Genomic DNA, 18,618 nt, shown 5'->3' with positions numbered 1-18,618 from the left:
TTATATTCTTATATAAACCACACTGACCTTGCGTTTAGAAAATCCAGTTTTCTTTGTTGTTCTTCACTTAACGTAGCAGTTGACGATCCATCACTCAATAGAAGTTCACGAACCAACATTATTTGTTGATCCTGTTAAAATTCAACATGTATTTATATTAGTTTAGGTTTAGTTTATAACACAAAATAATCATGATGTATAAATATATATGTACAACAGACTAAATTAGTAAATTAATTACCAATTCATCTCGGTCTTGCTCAGCTTTTTGTCTTCCTTGTAATTCAACTTCTATTTGTCTTCTCGCATGTTTCAGTTTTATCAACAAAGCATTTTTCTCTGCTTCACTCTGTTTGTCGTGATGTTACAAAGGTTAGATAGTAAATACTTGCAGTTTTAGCCAAACGGCGTTATGAAACTATATAAAAGTATACATAGGGTATTATACTTTAAAAGTGGCTATGCCATTTTAGGTGAAATTCACATAAAATAACCGCTAAACAGTGATTATGAACAAGAAGTACCTTAGTTAGTTTTTCTTGAAGTTCTAAACATCTATTTTCTGCTAGATCCCATTTTATTCGACAATCTTCGAAACAGTGGGCAAACTGAAGGAACTCTGGAAACAAACAGAAGAATTATTTTAAAATAAACAGAAAGTTTTGTTTTTGCTGATATAGTTTTAATGCAAAATTCAAATCACTGAAACTTGCTCAATATTAAACAAAATATAAATTTTAGTTTTTGAAAAGTCACCAATAAAGCACAAAGTTTTCAATAATGAACCTTGTGTTTACTAGGGTCAAAAAGCAACAGAAACATTTAGCATCTAAAAAATTACAATAAATTTAAGCACCTTTTTCACAGCTAGCCTCGAGTAGAGTTGTGTAAGCTCGCTGTACTTCATCGAACTGACGTACAAGTGACAACTTATTGAAGCCAGCTTCATTATAAGCGTTCTTAGAATTCATATCTGCTGCTAATATAACATAACTAATACAAACCTAAATACAGGGTTACAGTATTTACATGTAAAACAGGAATGTCAGCTTGGTAAAAACAAAATAAAATTGTAGCATTACTGATTTTAAACCACAAAACAAAAATCAAAGTTTATTTTAATTATTAAGATTTGAAAAGAAAACAAGATTGTTTAGTTTTACAAGAACAGTAGGAAGAAAGTTATTGAAGGATTTTATTTGCATTGTTTGTTAAGTTTTGAGTTAATATGGCATAGCAACATTATAATATGCTGAATAAAGATGACTAAGCACGTTCTCCGCGAATCCGCCGAGCAAGCTGAATGTCCTTTGGCATGATGGTGACTCTCTTAGCGTGGATGGCGCACAAGTTTGTATCTTCAAACAAACCAACCAAGTAAGCTTCACTAGCTTCTTGCAAGGCGCCGATAGCTGCAGACTGGAATCGAAGATCAGTTTTAAAATCTTGGGCAATTTCCCTCACAAGTCGCTGGAATGGCAACTTTCGGATGAGCAATTCCGTGGATTTCTGATATCTTCGGATTTCTCTTAGGGCGACGGTTCCTGGTCGATAACGATGCGGTTTCTTCACCCCACCAGTGGATGGCGCACTTTTACGAGCAGCTTTCGTAGCAAGTTGTTTACGTGGAGCTTTACCTCCTGTTGATTTTCTAGCTGTCTGCTTTGTTCTTGCCATTTTATTTAATAACAGAAAAAACTATACACACTGTTTTTATTAAACTAAAAATTAAAATAAATTAATTTTAAAATAATCCGAAACCCCCCTAAAGCTAATTTTTGTTGTTTATACACATTGAAATACAATTATATAACATTAATTCAAACAACAGACCGCTACAAGTTGTGTTAAAACATCTATTTTTAATTTTAACTTGGTTAAAGGCGAAAACTTAAAATATCGTAAATACGAAAATCTGTACAAAAAAACTTTCTTACTTTAATAAAACTTCTGTAAACTACGATGCATTAAAGGGACAGTCACTATAGCATTGCGCACAACGTACAATGGCTTATTTATAACAAAGAATCTCATAGTTTTTCCTAAATAAACTATTTCGCCGCTTCAAAAGATTTTGGAAATTCGATTTCTTGACCGCCTTTTTAAAATGACGTAATCGCTTTATTCTAACATTGGTTCGTTCGCAATAGAAATCATATCGGTTAAAAAACCAAAGACAAGAGTGGTTTTCCACGACACGGGACATCCATTATAATACAGAAAGATATGTACAAACTCCATTACCTTAACGTGTCATATGAAAGTATCGAACAACCTGTAACATAATTACACGAAGGAACAAAACTATGATTAAGAGAACGCGTTTTTTCAATTACTTGATGTCTGTTTAAGATTTTGCGTTTTACATTCGCTCTCCAGCTTGCATAAGTCTCGAGCACCCCACTGTTAACGGCAGATCGGCAGGTAACCTTTGTTTGCTATGCAAGGAACAAACATTGATGAAGCAACCAACGTTGTTTTTTAGCTACGACAAACACTTATTTTAAGAATATTTCATAATTGACCCAAACAACAAGATTTTACCAGTACCAAAACTGGCACAAGTAATTGTAATCATATAAGATGCGCAGTGCGCTATGAGCGTCATTTTTGATTGACATCCAGAATGCATAACTATAAATAAATAATGTTGAAACGTTAACCTAAATGCAATTTACATTAAACAATGAAATATTAAATATGACAAAGTTATAACTAAATGTTGAAACATATATACGTGAATATATCTTCGTTTTAGTTACAAATTAAAGTTAAAATGAACTTTATCCTACAAAACTACGTTTAAATATGTCACAATAGATTTTATTAAGTAACAATAGAAATTATTTTAGTCGCCGAAATCAACATTTATCAGTATTTCAGTAATCGGGGATCTCAAAAATAAGAAAAATTAGATGCATTTTCCTGTTTATTGTAGACGTGTTTTGCCTGGAGCGTAATTTGCTGATTTGCCACGGAACCTGTCTTGCATTCATGGAGGCATTTAATTGGCTGCTGAGCACGAGTATACTTGTGGGTCGAAGCGTGGTCGGTTCTGTCTTAGTTCCGTTTATACTTTTGTTCTTTCTGTTTGTGATCAAGTTCGCTCCAAGAAATATGTTTCAACGAAATAAAAACCCTACTTCTACTACTGCTGCTGCTCCAAAAGGGAAAGCTACAGGTAAATGTTTAAAAAATGTTATTATAAAATGTATTTTAGTTTTAATTCAAGTTTTTGTTTAGTTTATTTTTTCGCAAATAAAAAATATTTGCAATTGAAATATAATGCATGACGTCATTTTGTTCCTAAAATACGACGTCACTAATTTATACGAATATGACGTCACCAGGTGCATAATTGTGAAGAAACATTTAAAATTGAAAGAATATTACGCGGAATCTAGGCGACAACTATGACGTCATCAAAATATCGCAAAATTTCAAAATTTTCGTCGAAAGTTAGCATTCGCCGTATTTGAACAAGGCTGAAAACAATTTTGGTAATGAAAATATAGCGAATATAATAATGTCGAAATTTATTACAACAGCTTATAATGCTAATGGTGTAACATTTAGAATTTAGATTAAATATAGACTGTTAACGAATCCACGGAACTTTATATAAAATATAGCTTTACGTTTACTCGCTAAGATGTTCAACGAATACCCGTGACGTCATAATAAATCGACGAGTAACGCGCGACAGTTCAATGGATCTTATGTTAGGCGTCCATTGCTCCGTGCCGGTAAACACGTATTCATGTTACAAAATGCACGGATAGCGGTAACATGACATACATTTGCTTATCTGTTCGAATACGGTAACTAAGATCAAATAAATTAAAACGACCAAGAGAAGGGAATTAGCAGCAAAACGACAGTCATAAAAAACACGTTAAACTACAATACCATTAAGTAAAAATGTCGAATAAGGCCTGTCTTCCTAAACCGACTATTAACACGTCATAGTCGCGTTAGGTAAAATGCAAATTCGAGACATTAGGACAATGTTTGGATGTGTCATAGTAATGCTGTGTGGTGTGGCTATGACCTTGCGCTAAAAATATTTAGTTAATAGCGTTGTATGTTGTCGACCTTCAAGATGTGTTTTGTACTTGCCATCATGTTGAAAGGCGAATTCGTCTTATCGCTTTGCGCGTGCTATACTTGTTGTAGCTGCCTTTTTCTTTCCTATAAGTGAGCGGTAGAAAAGTAAATCTTTGCATTGCTTGGCCGAGATTCGCTGCAGAATGTAACTAGATACAGTTCTATACTGTTAGTTTTAAATAACGCCCAGCTAGAATCCGTAACGTTTGAATATTCGCATGAAAATAAATTAAACAAAAAAGCAGGTCTAGGTTTTATTTTTGCACAGTTGCTACACAGAAAGACTGGCTTAAAAAATTTTATTCGTTATTTCGCACATTAAGTGGATTTGTTTTTCGTTATTTCGCACATTTAGTCAGGGACTTAAAATTGAAAATATGTTATTCTAATTCCATATAATAGCCCTCACATTACATTATTTTCGTTTTACAGCAGGTAAGGACAATAAAGTGCCCAGCAAGAAACTTGATAGTTGTCAAGCTGCGAAAGTGCATGAAGTAAAAAACATCCCGAAAATTAACGTCAAACCAACCCCAAAGTCAACACAGAACGGTAGTGGTTGTGCAACAGCTAATACAAAGTCTACTAAGACAGCAAATGGTTCAGCATCTCAAACGGTGATATTTTGTATTAGGTAGCATTCTAGCAATTACAATAGTCAATAATTACTAAAATATTTAGCCTAAAAAATTGTATATAACTATAGACCTATATATCTATTTTATTCACGCATACCCTTATTGATTACTGCCTGTCAATTTTGCTAGTACTTGTCTTCTGTTTGTTTTTTTTAATAATTTATCTTGGTTACTGTTTTAGATGAGATAAATAAATTGTTGTTCTGTTAGGTTTGCCCACATTTAAAACAATCTATATTGCCATAATTAACATACCCAGCTGTTTATGTAACTTTCTATTGTTTATGAGAAGTCAACCAAAGACACACTAATGGCATCGAAACCAGTAACCGATCAAGAAAAGCGAAAACAAATTTCTGTTCGTGGAATTGCTTCGTTGGAAGGAGTGTCTGATATTAAGAAGGTAAGGGCAAACAAGGTGTACCAACTTCTAAAATAACAATATGTCATTATAATTAATTCTAACATTAAGTATAGTGCCAGAAATATTATATTAGAAAACAAACTCTTTTTCGGAAGATCAGTAAAATGACTTGTTTAAACCCACTCACTGGGAGAACTTCCAGCATTCTCCAACCCCTAAGTGCCTAGGTTGGCATAGGCTGTGGTTGAACTGTATAAATAATTTATTAAATCTGTTTTATCTCATTCAATATTTTTGTATTCACATTTCATTTAATGATTTAGTTTTACTCCTATTCCTATAGGCTAGGCTATTTTCAGTTTTAATCGAATTGTTACTCTTTTAATAACATAATATATTTCCAGACTGGTTGAATGAGAGACTAAGGATGCTATTTAAGGCGGAACATATCTCTTATACTTTTTGTTAGGCTGGATTTTTGTCTGTAGATCTTTTATCCTGATTTATATTTCCGCAGTCATTCAATCGTCACCTCCACTATACACTAGTGAAGGACCGTAATGTGGCGACTGGTAGAGATTATTACTTTGCTTTAGCCAACACTGTTCGTGACCAGATGGTTGGGAGATGGATTCGAACACAGCAGTATTATTATGAGAAGGACCCAAAGGTGATTTAATATACAATTGGTTAGACTTGAATTTTAACTTTTACGTTTTCGCATCACCAACAGTATGTTACTATGTTAGGCTTCTTTAAGTTTACTTATGGGTAACATTGAAACAAGGGTGACTTTATAAATTTTAGGACCCCTTATATACTCTGCTGTTGGGTGTCCAACTGTCTATACAAACAACCGTAGCCAAAGTATATATTTTCTTTTGTCGCATTAATCAAGATGTTTGTTTCCTGTGTTTGACAAGTGAACTATGAGTGTAACTGCATTTTAGCAATGTCATCCCAGACAGGCCAAATCAAGTTCACCATTAAAATATTGCCACAATACCCATTTAACACTTAGATCTTATTATAAGACCACTGTTATTGTTTCTGTATGTTTTATTACACCATCTCCTTATACTACAGAGAGTGTATTACTTGTCACTTGAGTTCTACATGGGACGTGCACTGCAAAACACAATGTTGAACCTTGGAATACAGAGTTCATGTGATGAAGCAATGTATCAACTTGGTCTTGATATTGAGGAACTTGAAGAATTAGAAGAAGATGCAGGTATCGTATAATTTGTAACTTATAATTGAATTAATATGAATGAATGATCTCACTTGCTTTATACTCGCGTGGCATAGACAGTCGTTATAACATTAATGCTCTGGGATTCATACACCTCGTGCTAGCTCATGGGTTACTATGTATGTAACTAGGACATAAGGTGTAGAAATAAAACACCAAAGTTATAATGACTTACTAAAAGAAATTCCTTGAAATATAATCAACCATACAGTCACATACATGGTAAGTCATAAGCAGGCATGAGGTGTACGATACAGAATTAGAAAATGACATTTAAACCACTGTGGAGATTGGTATTATACCACAGATTGCAATAACTACAGCAACTTAACTGCAGGCATGGTAGTGGCAACCATGGTTAATTCGCACAAGTTTATTTGTCTCCCAATGGGACAGCATAGAATCTAACAGCTATGTTGTATAGCTGATGGCAGCATCTGTATATACAGGCTACTAATACCATTATAAAATAAAATGAATTAAACTAATTAAAAACAGTCATAGTTCAAAACACAATAACAGTCACAGAATTAAGGTTACGGTCCTATGCTATGCCATGTACTTTGCTGTTTAAATGTAATATAGGAACCTACTACACTGTATTAACAATGATATATATCACAGGTTTGGGTAATGGAGGTTTAGGCAGATTAGCTGCTTGCTTCCTTGATTCCATGGCTACACTTGGTTTGGCTTCATATGGATATGGAATACGTTATGAATACGGGATTTTTAATCAAAAGATAAGAGAGGGGTGGCAAGTAAGTGGTTATTTTTCTCTATCTATATATATGTTTATAATAGGGTTGTCGATATACTTCTCTTTGTAATGTTTTTTTTAGGCAAGCTAAATTACTTCGCTTGAATGCATAAATTTATTAAATTGTCTGGCATTCTGACTTATTTGTTTGGGCACTTTTCACTGTGGGTTTGAGGCTTGATGCTGTTACTTTTGTGGACATGTGTGTCTTTGGGCAATGGCCATTGCACAAAACCAGTTGTTACTCATAGGTTATATTAAAAAGTTTTTAGAAAATTGCTTAAATTCCATGTTACATACTTTATAACTTGTAGGTGGGCGACACAAGGTGTATGAAGTAGTACACCCTTGTTATAAACACTGTCATTGCCCGCCTGTGGGGGGGGGTAAACAAGTTTCATTTGTGGGGATAAACAAGTTTCATTTATTTCAACAACGTTTAAGATTAATTACTGTAAAGTACTGCATTGAAATTTAATTGGTAATTCGTGTCAATTAAACGTACTGGATGTATAACGTTCATGTCTGCAGATGATTACTACGGCCAACAGTAGATTGATTAACAATGTAGATAAATTATTCAGACTTGTATCAAACATTTGGCCAGAAAAATTCATACAGAATTTAGTTCGTGTTTATAATTTTCTAATTGTATAATTTTATTATAACATTTATATTTTTGTACATCGCTTTAAACATAAATTTTTCTCAGTTAAATTTTACTTCAGTTTAGATTTTCAGTTTACTTATCAATTATTCATTAATTTGTTTGCAGTTTTGCACTAGGCCAACTATTTTCCCTACAAAGCTTTTTTTGCTTAACCAAATATGTAATTGCCATTATAACCAGTCAGGAAGTATTATTCATTTTTTACTGTTATGTTTTTTTACAATACCAATGTTGCCGGCTAGCTACTTTGTTAAAAACCTACATTTTATTATACTGATTTTGTTAGTAATATATATATTGAAATATATATATATATTATTATTTGCTTTATTTTATAAACTTGACGAAATTTTGTCCGCCATATGGCATTTAGAGACTACCTCATACATACCTGATAGCAAAAACAGGATATTTTGATTGAATAGTTTGTTTATCTTAGTTCTATTGCTCATGACGTGGCACGCTGGGGAACCTCACCCATGTAAAAATAGAGTTATGAAACCTCGAGTCCTAAGACACATTCGTTCACTTAGTTTATACTTTCTAATATTTGCATAATTATTTAATCTAGATATTTATTTAGTTTTTTATATATTCATCCTTTTTTAACCAAAATTCATTTACTTAATTTTACCTTTTTTAAACTTGATATTCATTTACTTAATTTATCTATTCACCCCACTTTAAAGTTTCTTATTTACCCCACTTAATTTTTATATTCGTCCTTTTTTAACTAGAATCCATTCACCTAATTAATATATCATCCTTTCCATTCACCTCTCAGGTAGAAGAGGCAGATGACTGGCTTCGTTACGGCAACGCATGGGACAAGGCACGACCTGAATATATGGTTCCTGTTCATTTCTTTGGCAATGTAGAGCATGGACCTGATGGTGATTGGAGTAAACCATGCAAGTGGGTTAATTCACAGGTCAGTTCACTTTCACACTTTTGATATTTATATATGGTTTTATTAATATTTTGTAAAATATTATATTTTTTGGCTGTTTTGATAGAGAATATTGGAGTTTTTTTCTAAAATGTAAACTAACCAAGCCATATTAATATAAGTTTTTTGTATTTTCTTCATAAGAATATTGATTTCATATTAAATCTCATATTGAATATGTGGTAATTATTAACAGTGTTATATCCCAGGTTGTGTTTGCAATGCCATACGACACCCCAACTCCTGGGTATGGCAACAACACAGTGAACACTCTACGTTTGTACACCGCTAAATCCCCCAACTCATTCAACCTTGGTGTTTGTAAGTATTTGGTGTTAATTTACACCCATAGTCTCGCTGTCACCCCAACATTTAAAAGCGGGGTGAAAGTTTTACACCTAACCCAGATTTTACTCTGTTATAAACTGCATATACAAACAAGCAAAGCCAAATCATATTACATTCACCACACTAACTAAACTAGGTAACTGTATTTTGATAAATCGACCCCAGGTTTTGTTAATAACCTAAAAACAACCACATAATGCCTCTACTATACAGCTATATCCACAACACTAACACAAGTATATTATATTCCCCACATTAATTATTAAGGTTCTCGATGTTTGACAATTATGAGTGTAACTGTATTGTAACAATGTCACCCTTGATTTTGCTGAAAACATAGCAACATGATACATACTCCACTAACACACACTCCTATACATTCCAGTCAACACTGGAGATTACATCCAAGCAGTGTGCGACCGAAATCTTGCCGAGAATATTTCCAGAGTTCTTTATCCCAATGACAACGTAAGTGTATGGTGTATGAATGCCTTGTGTATTATACAGTTTTACTTAAACCAAATGGTAGCGGTTAAATAAAACAACCTTAATTAAACAGTATGCTGCATTTGTTATTGTCATCGTATGCGTTAATGCGTATATATATTTTACATAACATAATAGGAACATCATATGAGTACAAAATACATACCAAATCATGTCTGTCATATGTACCTAACTACCCATAAATAGTATTAAGTTAGCCATCCTCCTACTTAAAAATCGTACCAATTCAATGATAGCACTTCTTTATCGCGTCACAATATCCTGACAATAAAACACCGGGTGTAAAACACAATGGAAGGAAATGACATCACACACCGTGTAATAAATTACTCTAAATTTTTTTTTCTTTCAGTTTTTTGAAGGAAAGGAGCTTCGTTTGAAACAAGAATATTTTGTTGTGTGCGCCACACTACAGGATATCATACGAAGATTCAAATCTTCAATCTTTGGTTGTCGGGATCCTGTTCGTACCTCGTTCGATGCTTTCCCTGATAAGGTGCGTTCAATATAAATGAATGTAACTTGTTTATCCTCCCTTGGTAGAAGAACAACATTCGTTATAACATAGGTGTTGTGTATCACCTCATGTCAGGTTACCAGTTACCATGTATTGTTCTGTTGTTTAAGTGTTGCTACTGTTGTTATGAACCCATTCGGTTGCGTTGAAAATGCTTACCCACTGCTCATGGCGCTTGGCTATAAAGTTTTTCATGCACAATATGTGCAAAACTTGATTTATGTGCTACATAGATATCTTGCCACATGTGCATTTGGTGCATAACTTGTTTCATTATGTTCATTATGTGCTGGATGTGCAGTATATGCTTCATCGTATATATAACATGCTACATGTGCATTATACACCCAGGTTGCCATTCAATTGAACGACACGCACCCTTCACTTGCCATCCCTGAGTTGATGAGATTGTTGATTGATATTGAGGAGATGGAATGGGATCGTGCGTGGAAGATCGTGGTGAACACGTGCGCTTATACTAACCATACGGTGCTTCCTGAAGCTTTGGAAAGATGGCCGGTGCATCTGATGGAGAAGATGTTGCCGAGACACTTGGAGATTATTTATATGATCAACCAAAAGCATATTGAGGTAAATTTTTTGTAGCAAAGCAATAAAAGGCTGTATAGAATGCCAATGCATTCAAGACAATCTTATAATGTGTGAAGAAATGTGCCCCAATTTTAGTAAAATTAATACTTTCGAGAAAATTGACATAATTTTATTTGACATAGGTCTTATAGTAATTTTTAAAAAACCTGCTGTTACACAGTACTCTTCCCTTACAGTAAAAATTTGGCTGTTATTATACCTTTCCCTTATATTAGCATTCATTTTGTAATAAGAAGACAACCAATCTGATCATAATCTTCCCAGAATAATGTTTAAAAGATAACTTAGTTGATTAGTTTTTTTACCAACCAACAACACTTAATACGTATGCATTTATAAAGTGTTTAGAAGATGCCTTTAATCTTTCTATTCTCCCCAGAACATCAGCAAGCACTTTCCTGGTGACTTTGATCGTCTACGAAGGATGTCGTTGGTAGAAGAAGATGGAGAGAAGAGGATCAACATGGCTCATCTTTGTATTGTGGGATCGCATGCTGTTAATGGGGTGGCTGCCATTCATTCAAAGATTATTCAAGATTCAGTGTAAGTTGGTGGTTATGAATAAATAAATGTGGATTATTCAAGATTCAGTGTAAGTTGGTGGTTATGAATAAATAAATGTGTTTATTCTCACGGGCTTGTTGAGCAATGGCTGTTGTTATAACACAGATGTTCTGTTTCATAAACGTTGTACATGGAGTTACAATGTATGTAACTTGTGGGTAATTAAATGAATAAAAAACTAATTAATTTATCCTTTTTTTATGCTTGATGCTACAACCGCAACTGTGTCTTAGGGCCCATAAAAGACTATTGCTCCAATCCAGTGATCTATTTTTTGACTTAAATCTTTAAAAAGTTTAATAAATCCGAAATCTTTTTCCAGCTTCAAGGATTTTGTAGAGCTATCCGAGAAGATGGGTGAAGTAAATAAGTTTCAAAACAAAACCAACGGTATAACCCCACGTAGATGGTTGTTGTTGTGCAATCCTGGTCTCGCTGATCTTATTGCTGAGGTGAGTTCACTATTGTTACATAATAATCGAGCTTAAACGGGTCTTTTAGTATTTGATGCAACATTTTAAAATTTTATGCTATATCCGGCAGGACAAAATACAGTTTCACTCAATATTATTCAAACATAGGAAACTTCATTGATTAATGTGGTATAAGCATATACTTTGGCTCTACTTGTTTGTAAAGACACTTAACATAACCTAACAAACATATGTCGTTCTTTTTGTCTTTTTAATAAATAGAACCTACCTACTTAAGATATTTGACTAAATTTTCCTTACTAGAAAATTGGTGAAGATTGGCCAAAGAATTTGGACCAGTTGCGTGAGTTGACGCCATTGATTGATAATCCTACTTTCATTAGAAGTATTGGACAAGTCAAACAGGTGGGTTGTTTGTTTAACCTACATTTATACATATGAAAAAACGATAACTAAGTGTAGTATAATAGGGTGGGAAAAATGGGACATCTTTTCCTTCTATTTTCTCGTCCAATTTAGTAGTAAACAAAGAACATTTAAATAATTATAAAACATTACTCTTGCAACTCCCCATAGACCGTTGTTAATTGTTTAAAACAGGATCCAAATATTTGGATATTATGTGCTAAAGGTGTCCTGTCTTCCTCCACCCTAATACATATGTACAACTTTACAAGTACAATCTACCATATATATATATATATGGGTAACTAACAATATTCACAATCGTTAATCTACAGGAAAACAAGATGAAACTCGCTCGTTTCATAAAGAAGGAATGGAATATTGATGTTAATGTTGCTTCTATGTTTGATGTACAGGTATGATGTAACAGTATGACATAAGTCTTGAAATTGACCGCAACAACATAATCGCTGTGGAAGCTGTACCACAGAAATTTTATATTTTTCATAGTAGATAACGACATGGCAATTGTTTAATTCTGTTGTTACTTTTATTGACTGGCAAATTGGTAACTCTTTAAGTGGCCACGAGGTGTGGGAAACAGAATACCTGTGTTTAGCGACTGTCTTTGCCTCACCATGTGAAAGAAATTACATTCATTCACACCATCATTACGCACAGGTGAAACGTATCCACGAATACAAGCGACAATTGATGAACGCGTTACACATCGTGGTTATGTACAACAGGATCAAGGCAAACCCTAATAAGGAGTTTGTCCCAAGAACAGTTATGATTGGTGGAAAGGTAAATTGAAACAAAAATAGTCTTGTTCTAATTATTTATTTCTATATTTTAACCGTTTTTTCACCTAAAATTTTCTATTTAATGCTTGAAATGTTTCTTTCGATATTTAAAAACTTAAGTTGGCGGTAACATTTTATTGTTTTTTTCTGCCCAATTTTGTTAAATGATTGCTGCTCTTACCATACTAACCATCAGGTTAATAATAACAGGCAGCACCAGGTTACCACACAGCTAAGATGATAATCAAGTTGATCAACAATATTGCTGCCATGGTCAACCATGATCCGATAGTTGGGGATAAACTTAAAGTGGTTTATCTTGAGAATTACAGGTGGGTAGTAGTTGAGTGATGTTTGCTGTTACTCTTCGCAAAGCGGCTTAATAAATCCTGATGAAATTTTAGTTATCAGATATAATAAACCTGTTATTTACGATGTTTTGTGTAAGCAGAAGTGGTAAAGCTTTTTACAATTTTACCAGGTGTTGTAATTACCCCTTAGTTTTATCATTATAGTAGGGCGGGGGAAGACAGGCCACCTTTAGCGCATATTATTCAATTTTTAACAATTTAAAATGGTATATAGAAGCCGTTAGGATACGGTTTTATAAATTCAAATGTTCTTTGTTTACTATCTAAACGGACGTGACAATGGAATAAAAAGGTGTCCCATCTTTCCTCACCCTACTTGGCCTACTATATAAATTATTTCCTTCACTTACAGTATATTTAACATCCATTCTCACAGGGTCTCATTGGCTGAGAAGGTGATTCCTGCCGCCGATCTTTCGGAACAAATTTCGACCGCTGGTACCGAGGCTTCAGGGACTGGAAACATGAAGTTCATGGTGAATATTATGTTTATATGAGGTGTATGGTGTATAAGAAAACACCCCATGTTTAACATGACAGTAAGCATGAGGTGTATGAATAAACTGCGTGTGCCTGGTATATAAGAAGAGACCCATGTTGTAAGCATGGGGTGTATGGATACACCATGTATGTCTGATGTATAGGCAGACACTCTTATTTAACCCGGAAGCAAGCACAGGGTGTTTTAACATAAACCTCTTCTAGTTAAACGGAGCGCTTACAATCGGAACACTTGATGGTGCTAACGTGGAGATGGCCGAGGAAATGAACGGGGAAAACATTTTCATATTTGGGATGAAAGTTCATGAGGTTGAAGAACTTGATAAGTAAGTGTGGGGTGATGGTGGTGTGTGGGGCTATTGTGGTTTCCTGTTGGGGAAATCGGAGTTGTTCAATGCTGAATTCCTTAATACAAGAATTTTCAATGATTTTTGTGTAATGATCTTCTGGGCAATTTCAACATAGATTTTATTGAAAATCAATGTTTATTCTGTGGTTAGACTTTGAAAGGTTGTGTTTCAATGGGCTGATTCTGGTAGAAATCCCAGATCCCCTGGCGTACCTTTTCGCAGTACCTTACCCATATACAATCTGAAACTATTTATTTTTTAAATTTCTTTTTTATTACTAATGTTTTAATAAGTTTGACCATGAAAAAAAAATCTGTCATTTACCCACCAGGGCTGGATACAACGCTCGTCAGTTTTACGAGAGCGTGCCTGAGTTAAAGACAGCACTTGATCAAATATCATCAGGATATTTCAACCCGATGGAAGCCGATCAATTCACCCACTTCGTGGAGAACTTGATCAACCACGATCGGTTCAAATTGTTGGCCGACTTTAAAGCTTATGTGGAGTGTCAGGATCGTGTCAGTGAGGCTTTCAAGGTGGGAATAGGGTGTTTTTACTAACAAAGATAGGTCTATAGTTCTAAGTTAAAATTATGTAATTTAAAAAATTAGCAAAAAATGGATTAGAAACATATCGTTATGATACCAATTCTTTGTTCATGCAAAAAATTTACTTTTTAACAATTGTTGTTTTATTTTCTTTGGTACATAGAGATGTTTTTCCACTGAACCATCTTTTTCTTTGCAGTGTTTAGTTTAACAGAAAAAAACTAATTTTTTCAGTTAGATCTAACTTCTGTCACAATTTTTACAATTATGTCTTAACATTATGTTCTTGTTCTTGTTGTAGGACACAGAGAATTAGTTTTACAAGAAAGATCTAATTTTCTCAGTTAGATTTAATTTCTCGCACATTTTTTACATTTATGTCTTAACATTATGTTGTTGTTGTAGGACACAGAGAAATGGACGAAGATGTGTCTTGCCAACATTGCGGCTTCTGGAAAGTTTTCTAGTGATCGTACCATTAGTCAATATGCTCGTGAAATATGGGGCGTTGAGCCACAACCAGATCTTAAGATACCGGCACCTCATGAACCCCTGGAACGTGCCGAGACATCGGAAGGTTACAAGGATTTCTAAAGTTGCACAAACGCATTATACCTGCTGCAGTATATTCACATAAAGTTCGTTATTTATTTGATAGTTTTGTTAAGTTGTAACCAGCAAATATATATAAGCTTGGAAAGTCAACTTTTGCTTCTGTATTTAATTCAGCTTACTTGGTGAAACATTTAAAAAAATTTGTTCCTTTAATTATTTTCGCACGTTATCTGCCAATACACTGTCTTAACATTCAAACATTTGATTGAGTTTTTGAGAAAGAAGATAATTAGTTCGGAAGTAGTAAAAGTTTGACAACTAGAGTTATAGATTATGTTCAAAAGACTGCGTAATTTCCCTGTTTAGTGTCGGCCGTAGGACCTCATCCATGTAGAGAGACTAGATTAAAATAACATGTAGAGACTAGATTAAAAAAAGCAAGCTTAAAATAACAAGAGAGCACATCTCGAATGAATGAGCATGTAATATAATTAGCATAATTTTAATTATTAATCCTTTTACTACCACGGTCGACTATTAAAACAAACCAGAAGTAACCAACAAAGCGTGTGGTGGTCGTCATTTGTGTCCGTGTAGCGGTAGGTATAATGAATTCATAAACACAACTTTAACACAGTGTATTGAACTGTATAAACTTACACTAGTAAACCTTGTCGCTTAAAAAAGTCGTTTTCGTGAATGTGGGCATGCCTTAAAAAAATGCGGTAATTAGGTACTGCTCTACGAACAAGTTCCTATTTGACCACTTACGTGCTCAATTATACAGTACAACAGCACAGACGGGCCAACCGAGAAACGTGGAGAATTTCAATCCAACACGTAAAAAAATTGATTATCCGACGTCTCCCGCTTTTTGTTGATTTCCCGGGCATGTAAAACGTCGTCCTTGCAACACGTTGCAACTATACAGGGCAGTTTGGATGAAACAGCGACAAAGCTACACTCTTGGATATACTCAGTGCAGGATTATATTTGTTTGTTCTACGAGAGATGAAGTTAAGTACTATTTCTACTGTTTAGTATTACTTCAATATAAACTGTTTTTATTTGATTATTTAGTGTTGCCTAGTTATAATTTTATATTTTAATATACTTACACTAGGATAATAATATCTATGAGTATATTACATAAGTATGTGTAAACCCTATTATAAAATTTTTTAGTATTGTGCCTTGCGATTGGTATTTTTATTTTATATTTCGTGAATTTCGCTACGGTTCTTAATTTCATACATTAGCCTATACACGTCACTCGCGACGTGAAAACAGGGTGCACAATCGCTTTGTTACGTCATAAAATGTCTGTATGACATCGCGTTATACCCGCTTCGCCATCGCTCGCGAATATTATGTCATAGTCCGGTTCACACCCGAGAGCCCACGTTTGCGACGTCACATTGCGGTTTCTTCTATGCGCTTGCTTTTCGCGAGATTTTATCGTGGGGCCCCATGCGCGCTTTGCGTCGTCGCAAGGCACATTACTTATACTTTCATATTAATTTTACTCCCAAGTATATTCGTGGTGTTAGCACAAAATGAAACCTGAAGAACAAAGATTTGGTAAAGTATAAATCACAATAGGCATTGTTACGTACACCAGTTCTTTTCTAGATAACATTAGAGATGTGACGTCACGAAGTGGTGATGACGCAACAGAAGAACTTACTTCGTAAGTTGTTTGGTTTCGTCACAATCTTTATGAAATATAAATTTAAAACGGCTTTTTTATGTTTTAGAACCTGATATGTGACGTCACTAAGGATCAAGACGAAAGAGCGCGAATCGGGAATAAAGGTAATTGTGACGTCATAATATAACCCGACATTCATCTATTTTATTGATGTAGAAAAGTCAGCGTGTACATGATGCAAAAGAAGATCACAAGGTAGTGTACATTATTTTCTATTACTAACAATAAGAATTATTTTGCCAAAGTTAGTTCATAAATTAGTCAACGTAGGTTAGAAAGTTAAAACAAATTGTACATCACCATGAAATGAACCGGTGACAATAAGGTGTGTCGTTTGAAATAATATTACTGTAGGGCAAGATTGGTTTAAGCACATAATACTCCTTTATAAAAATCACGGACCATCTTACCCCAAACTAGTTTGCGTTTATATTGCAGAAACAAGCAAAAACAAAGACGACGGTAAAGTTCCCGGTTTGAGGTTTTGCTTAGGAGTTGTGTGTTGTTGGGGTGTGGTTGCTGGAGCACTCTTACAGTGTTGCCGGGTGTTTGTGTCTTATTTTTGCTGGACCTAATGTGGCCAGCCTTTTTATCAGCCACTACTTTGGTGCATTTTGCATTTCACTGAAATATAAGCAATGAAACTATGGCGAACATCTTGCTGGATCGGATTTTGTTGTTGTACACGTCATTACGTGTTTCTTCTGCAAAGGTCGATTCCTTTAACGTTCTGCATTGTCCTAATCACTTAATAAGAACGGCATGTTGGTACACAAATACTTGAGTAATATCCAAGCGCATTATAATATACACGCAGTTAAACCTTTGGGTTTAATGTACCTTTTCATTAATTGAATGTCCCCGTTAACCTACTGCTATTTTTCTACAAAAGCCTAATTGTGACGCTGGCCACGTTGCAATTACGCTATGACGTCGATGGGTCTTTAGGGCCCCGCGTTTGGTGCGGTTACGTCACGGTTCTAGATTGAGTTACGTTACTGTTGGGTTGTTGCGTGGACGTCGCCGCCAGTGATGCTACGCTCGGTTATTTAGGTCACTGTGAATGCGGTTCGTAACAACCTGACGAAGTTCCGTAACGGTCGAAGCGGTGCTTAACATCCAAACGATATTATATTGCGTGGAGATGCGACGAGAGTATCGCGGTACCAACGTGACGACTCACCTTTTGTTTGGAACATGCGGAGCTGTTATTGGCTTCGACTTTTGTAGTCGGACATTTAATAATTTGTACACTGCAGATGATTATCTTTCAGGATTCGAGCCATATTTTCTTTGAAGATGTTTCAATGATTATGTCCGCGGTAATTAACTTTTTGTAACCGTTCCATTTTTGGTAATGATTGAGCTGTTGTGTGTGTTGCATGTTTCACTTTTTGTATTTGCACCTCGTTGTTTCATTTTTGTCTTTTTGTCGTTGTTGTCGTGCACATGTGTATGTGCATTCGTTGTACCATTTTTGTCTATGGGGGTACTTTAACCTGCGTGGACAGTAACATCCCGCAAGGGTTTCTCACCTAAGTAGAAACCCACTACCATTGGCTGGGGGCTTGTCGTGCCGTAGTGGCTTTCCACCAACGCCAGCCACGTAAATTATGAAGGTATTTAATCCTGTTTAATTTTTC

General features: G+C 34.8%; 3 protein-coding genes and 1 long non-coding RNA gene across 8 annotated transcripts in view; 2 read left to right on the top strand and 2 right to left on the bottom strand.

Annotated features, from left to right (window-relative positions):
* Window positions 1–971, bottom strand: part of LOC100184360 (rac GTPase-activating protein 1-like) — a 4,227-nt gene extending 3,256 nt beyond the window's left edge. The window contains exons 1-4 of the mRNA XM_009862945.1: window positions 857–971; window positions 525–619; window positions 242–349; window positions 28–131 (exon numbers count right to left, since the gene is read on the bottom strand). Coding sequence (XP_009861247.1) covers window positions 28–131; window positions 242–349; window positions 525–619; window positions 857–971 — 422 coding nt within the window. The remainder of the gene's footprint in view (window positions 1–27; window positions 132–241; window positions 350–524; window positions 620–856) is intronic.
* A 33-nt stretch (window positions 972–1,004) lies between these two features.
* LOC100186757 (histone H3.3) lies at window positions 1,005–1,766 on the bottom strand. The gene has a single exon (XM_009862939.2). The coding sequence runs from the start codon at window positions 1,675–1,677 to the stop codon at window positions 1,267–1,269; it is 411 nt and encodes a 136-aa protein (XP_009861241.1). The 5' UTR covers window positions 1,678–1,766; the 3' UTR covers window positions 1,005–1,266.
* A 1,136-nt stretch (window positions 1,767–2,902) lies between these two features.
* Window positions 2,903–15,522, top strand: LOC100176531 (glycogen phosphorylase, brain form). 5 transcript variants are annotated; one of them, XM_009862936.2, is made up of 21 exons: window positions 2,903–3,181; window positions 4,540–4,724; window positions 5,038–5,148; window positions 5,627–5,779; window positions 6,196–6,343; window positions 6,989–7,125; window positions 8,579–8,725; window positions 8,953–9,064; window positions 9,477–9,559; window positions 9,951–10,094; window positions 10,467–10,706; window positions 11,107–11,270; window positions 11,614–11,743; window positions 12,029–12,130; window positions 12,466–12,546; window positions 12,812–12,937; window positions 13,147–13,268; window positions 13,684–13,783; window positions 14,013–14,134; window positions 14,490–14,697; window positions 15,115–15,522. In XM_009862936.2, the coding sequence occupies exons 1-21, from the start codon at window positions 2,995–2,997 to the stop codon at window positions 15,301–15,303; spliced, it is 2,991 nt and encodes a 996-aa protein (XP_009861238.1). In that variant the 5' UTR covers window positions 2,903–2,994; the 3' UTR covers window positions 15,304–15,522. The 5 variants fall into 5 exon arrangements, with proteins under 5 accessions (XP_009861238.1, XP_009861237.1, XP_026694005.1 ...); XM_009862935.2 differs by having other exon boundaries at window positions 5,035–5,148; XM_026838204.1 differs by lacking the exon at window positions 15,115–15,522 and adding an exon at window positions 15,011–15,040 and having other exon boundaries at window positions 5,035–5,148.
* An 895-nt stretch (window positions 15,523–16,417) lies between these two features.
* Window positions 16,418–18,161, top strand: LOC113474982. The gene is made up of 4 exons (XR_003396705.1): window positions 16,418–16,954; window positions 17,022–17,079; window positions 17,132–17,170; window positions 17,414–18,161. It is a non-coding gene; the product is annotated as an uncharacterized LOC113474982 (long non-coding RNA).
* The last annotated feature ends 457 nt before the right edge of the window (window positions 18,162–18,618 follow it).

The sequence above is a fragment of the Ciona intestinalis genome, unplaced genomic scaffold (assembly GCF_000224145.3).
Source record: "Ciona intestinalis unplaced genomic scaffold, KH HT000068.2, whole genome shotgun sequence".
Classification (NCBI taxonomy): Eukaryota; Metazoa; Chordata; class Ascidiacea; order Phlebobranchia; family Cionidae; genus Ciona; species Ciona intestinalis.
The sequence above is the reverse complement of the archived record's forward strand: the minus strand, read 5'-3'. Positions and strand labels throughout refer to the sequence as shown.

What these genes read in the sequence shown, in the direction of transcription:
- LOC100186757 (XM_009862939.2), bottom strand. Translation starts at nt 1,677, where the DNA reads ATGGCAAGAACAAAGCAGACAGCTAGAAAATCAACAGGAGGTAAAGCT.
- LOC100176531 (XM_009862935.2), top strand. Translation starts at nt 2,995, where the DNA reads ATGGAGGCATTTAATTGGCTGCTGAGCACGAGTATACTTGTGGGTCGA. An exon ending in TCCAAAAGGGAAAGCTACAG is followed by an intron (nt 3,182 to 4,539) that starts GTAAATGTTTAA and finishes TTCGTTTTACAG; the next exon opens with CAGGTAAGGACAATAAAGTG. An exon ending in GTTTATCTTGAGAATTACAG is followed by an intron (nt 13,269 to 13,683) that starts GTGGGTAGTAGT and finishes CCATTCTCACAG; the next exon opens with GGTCTCATTGGCTGAGAAGG.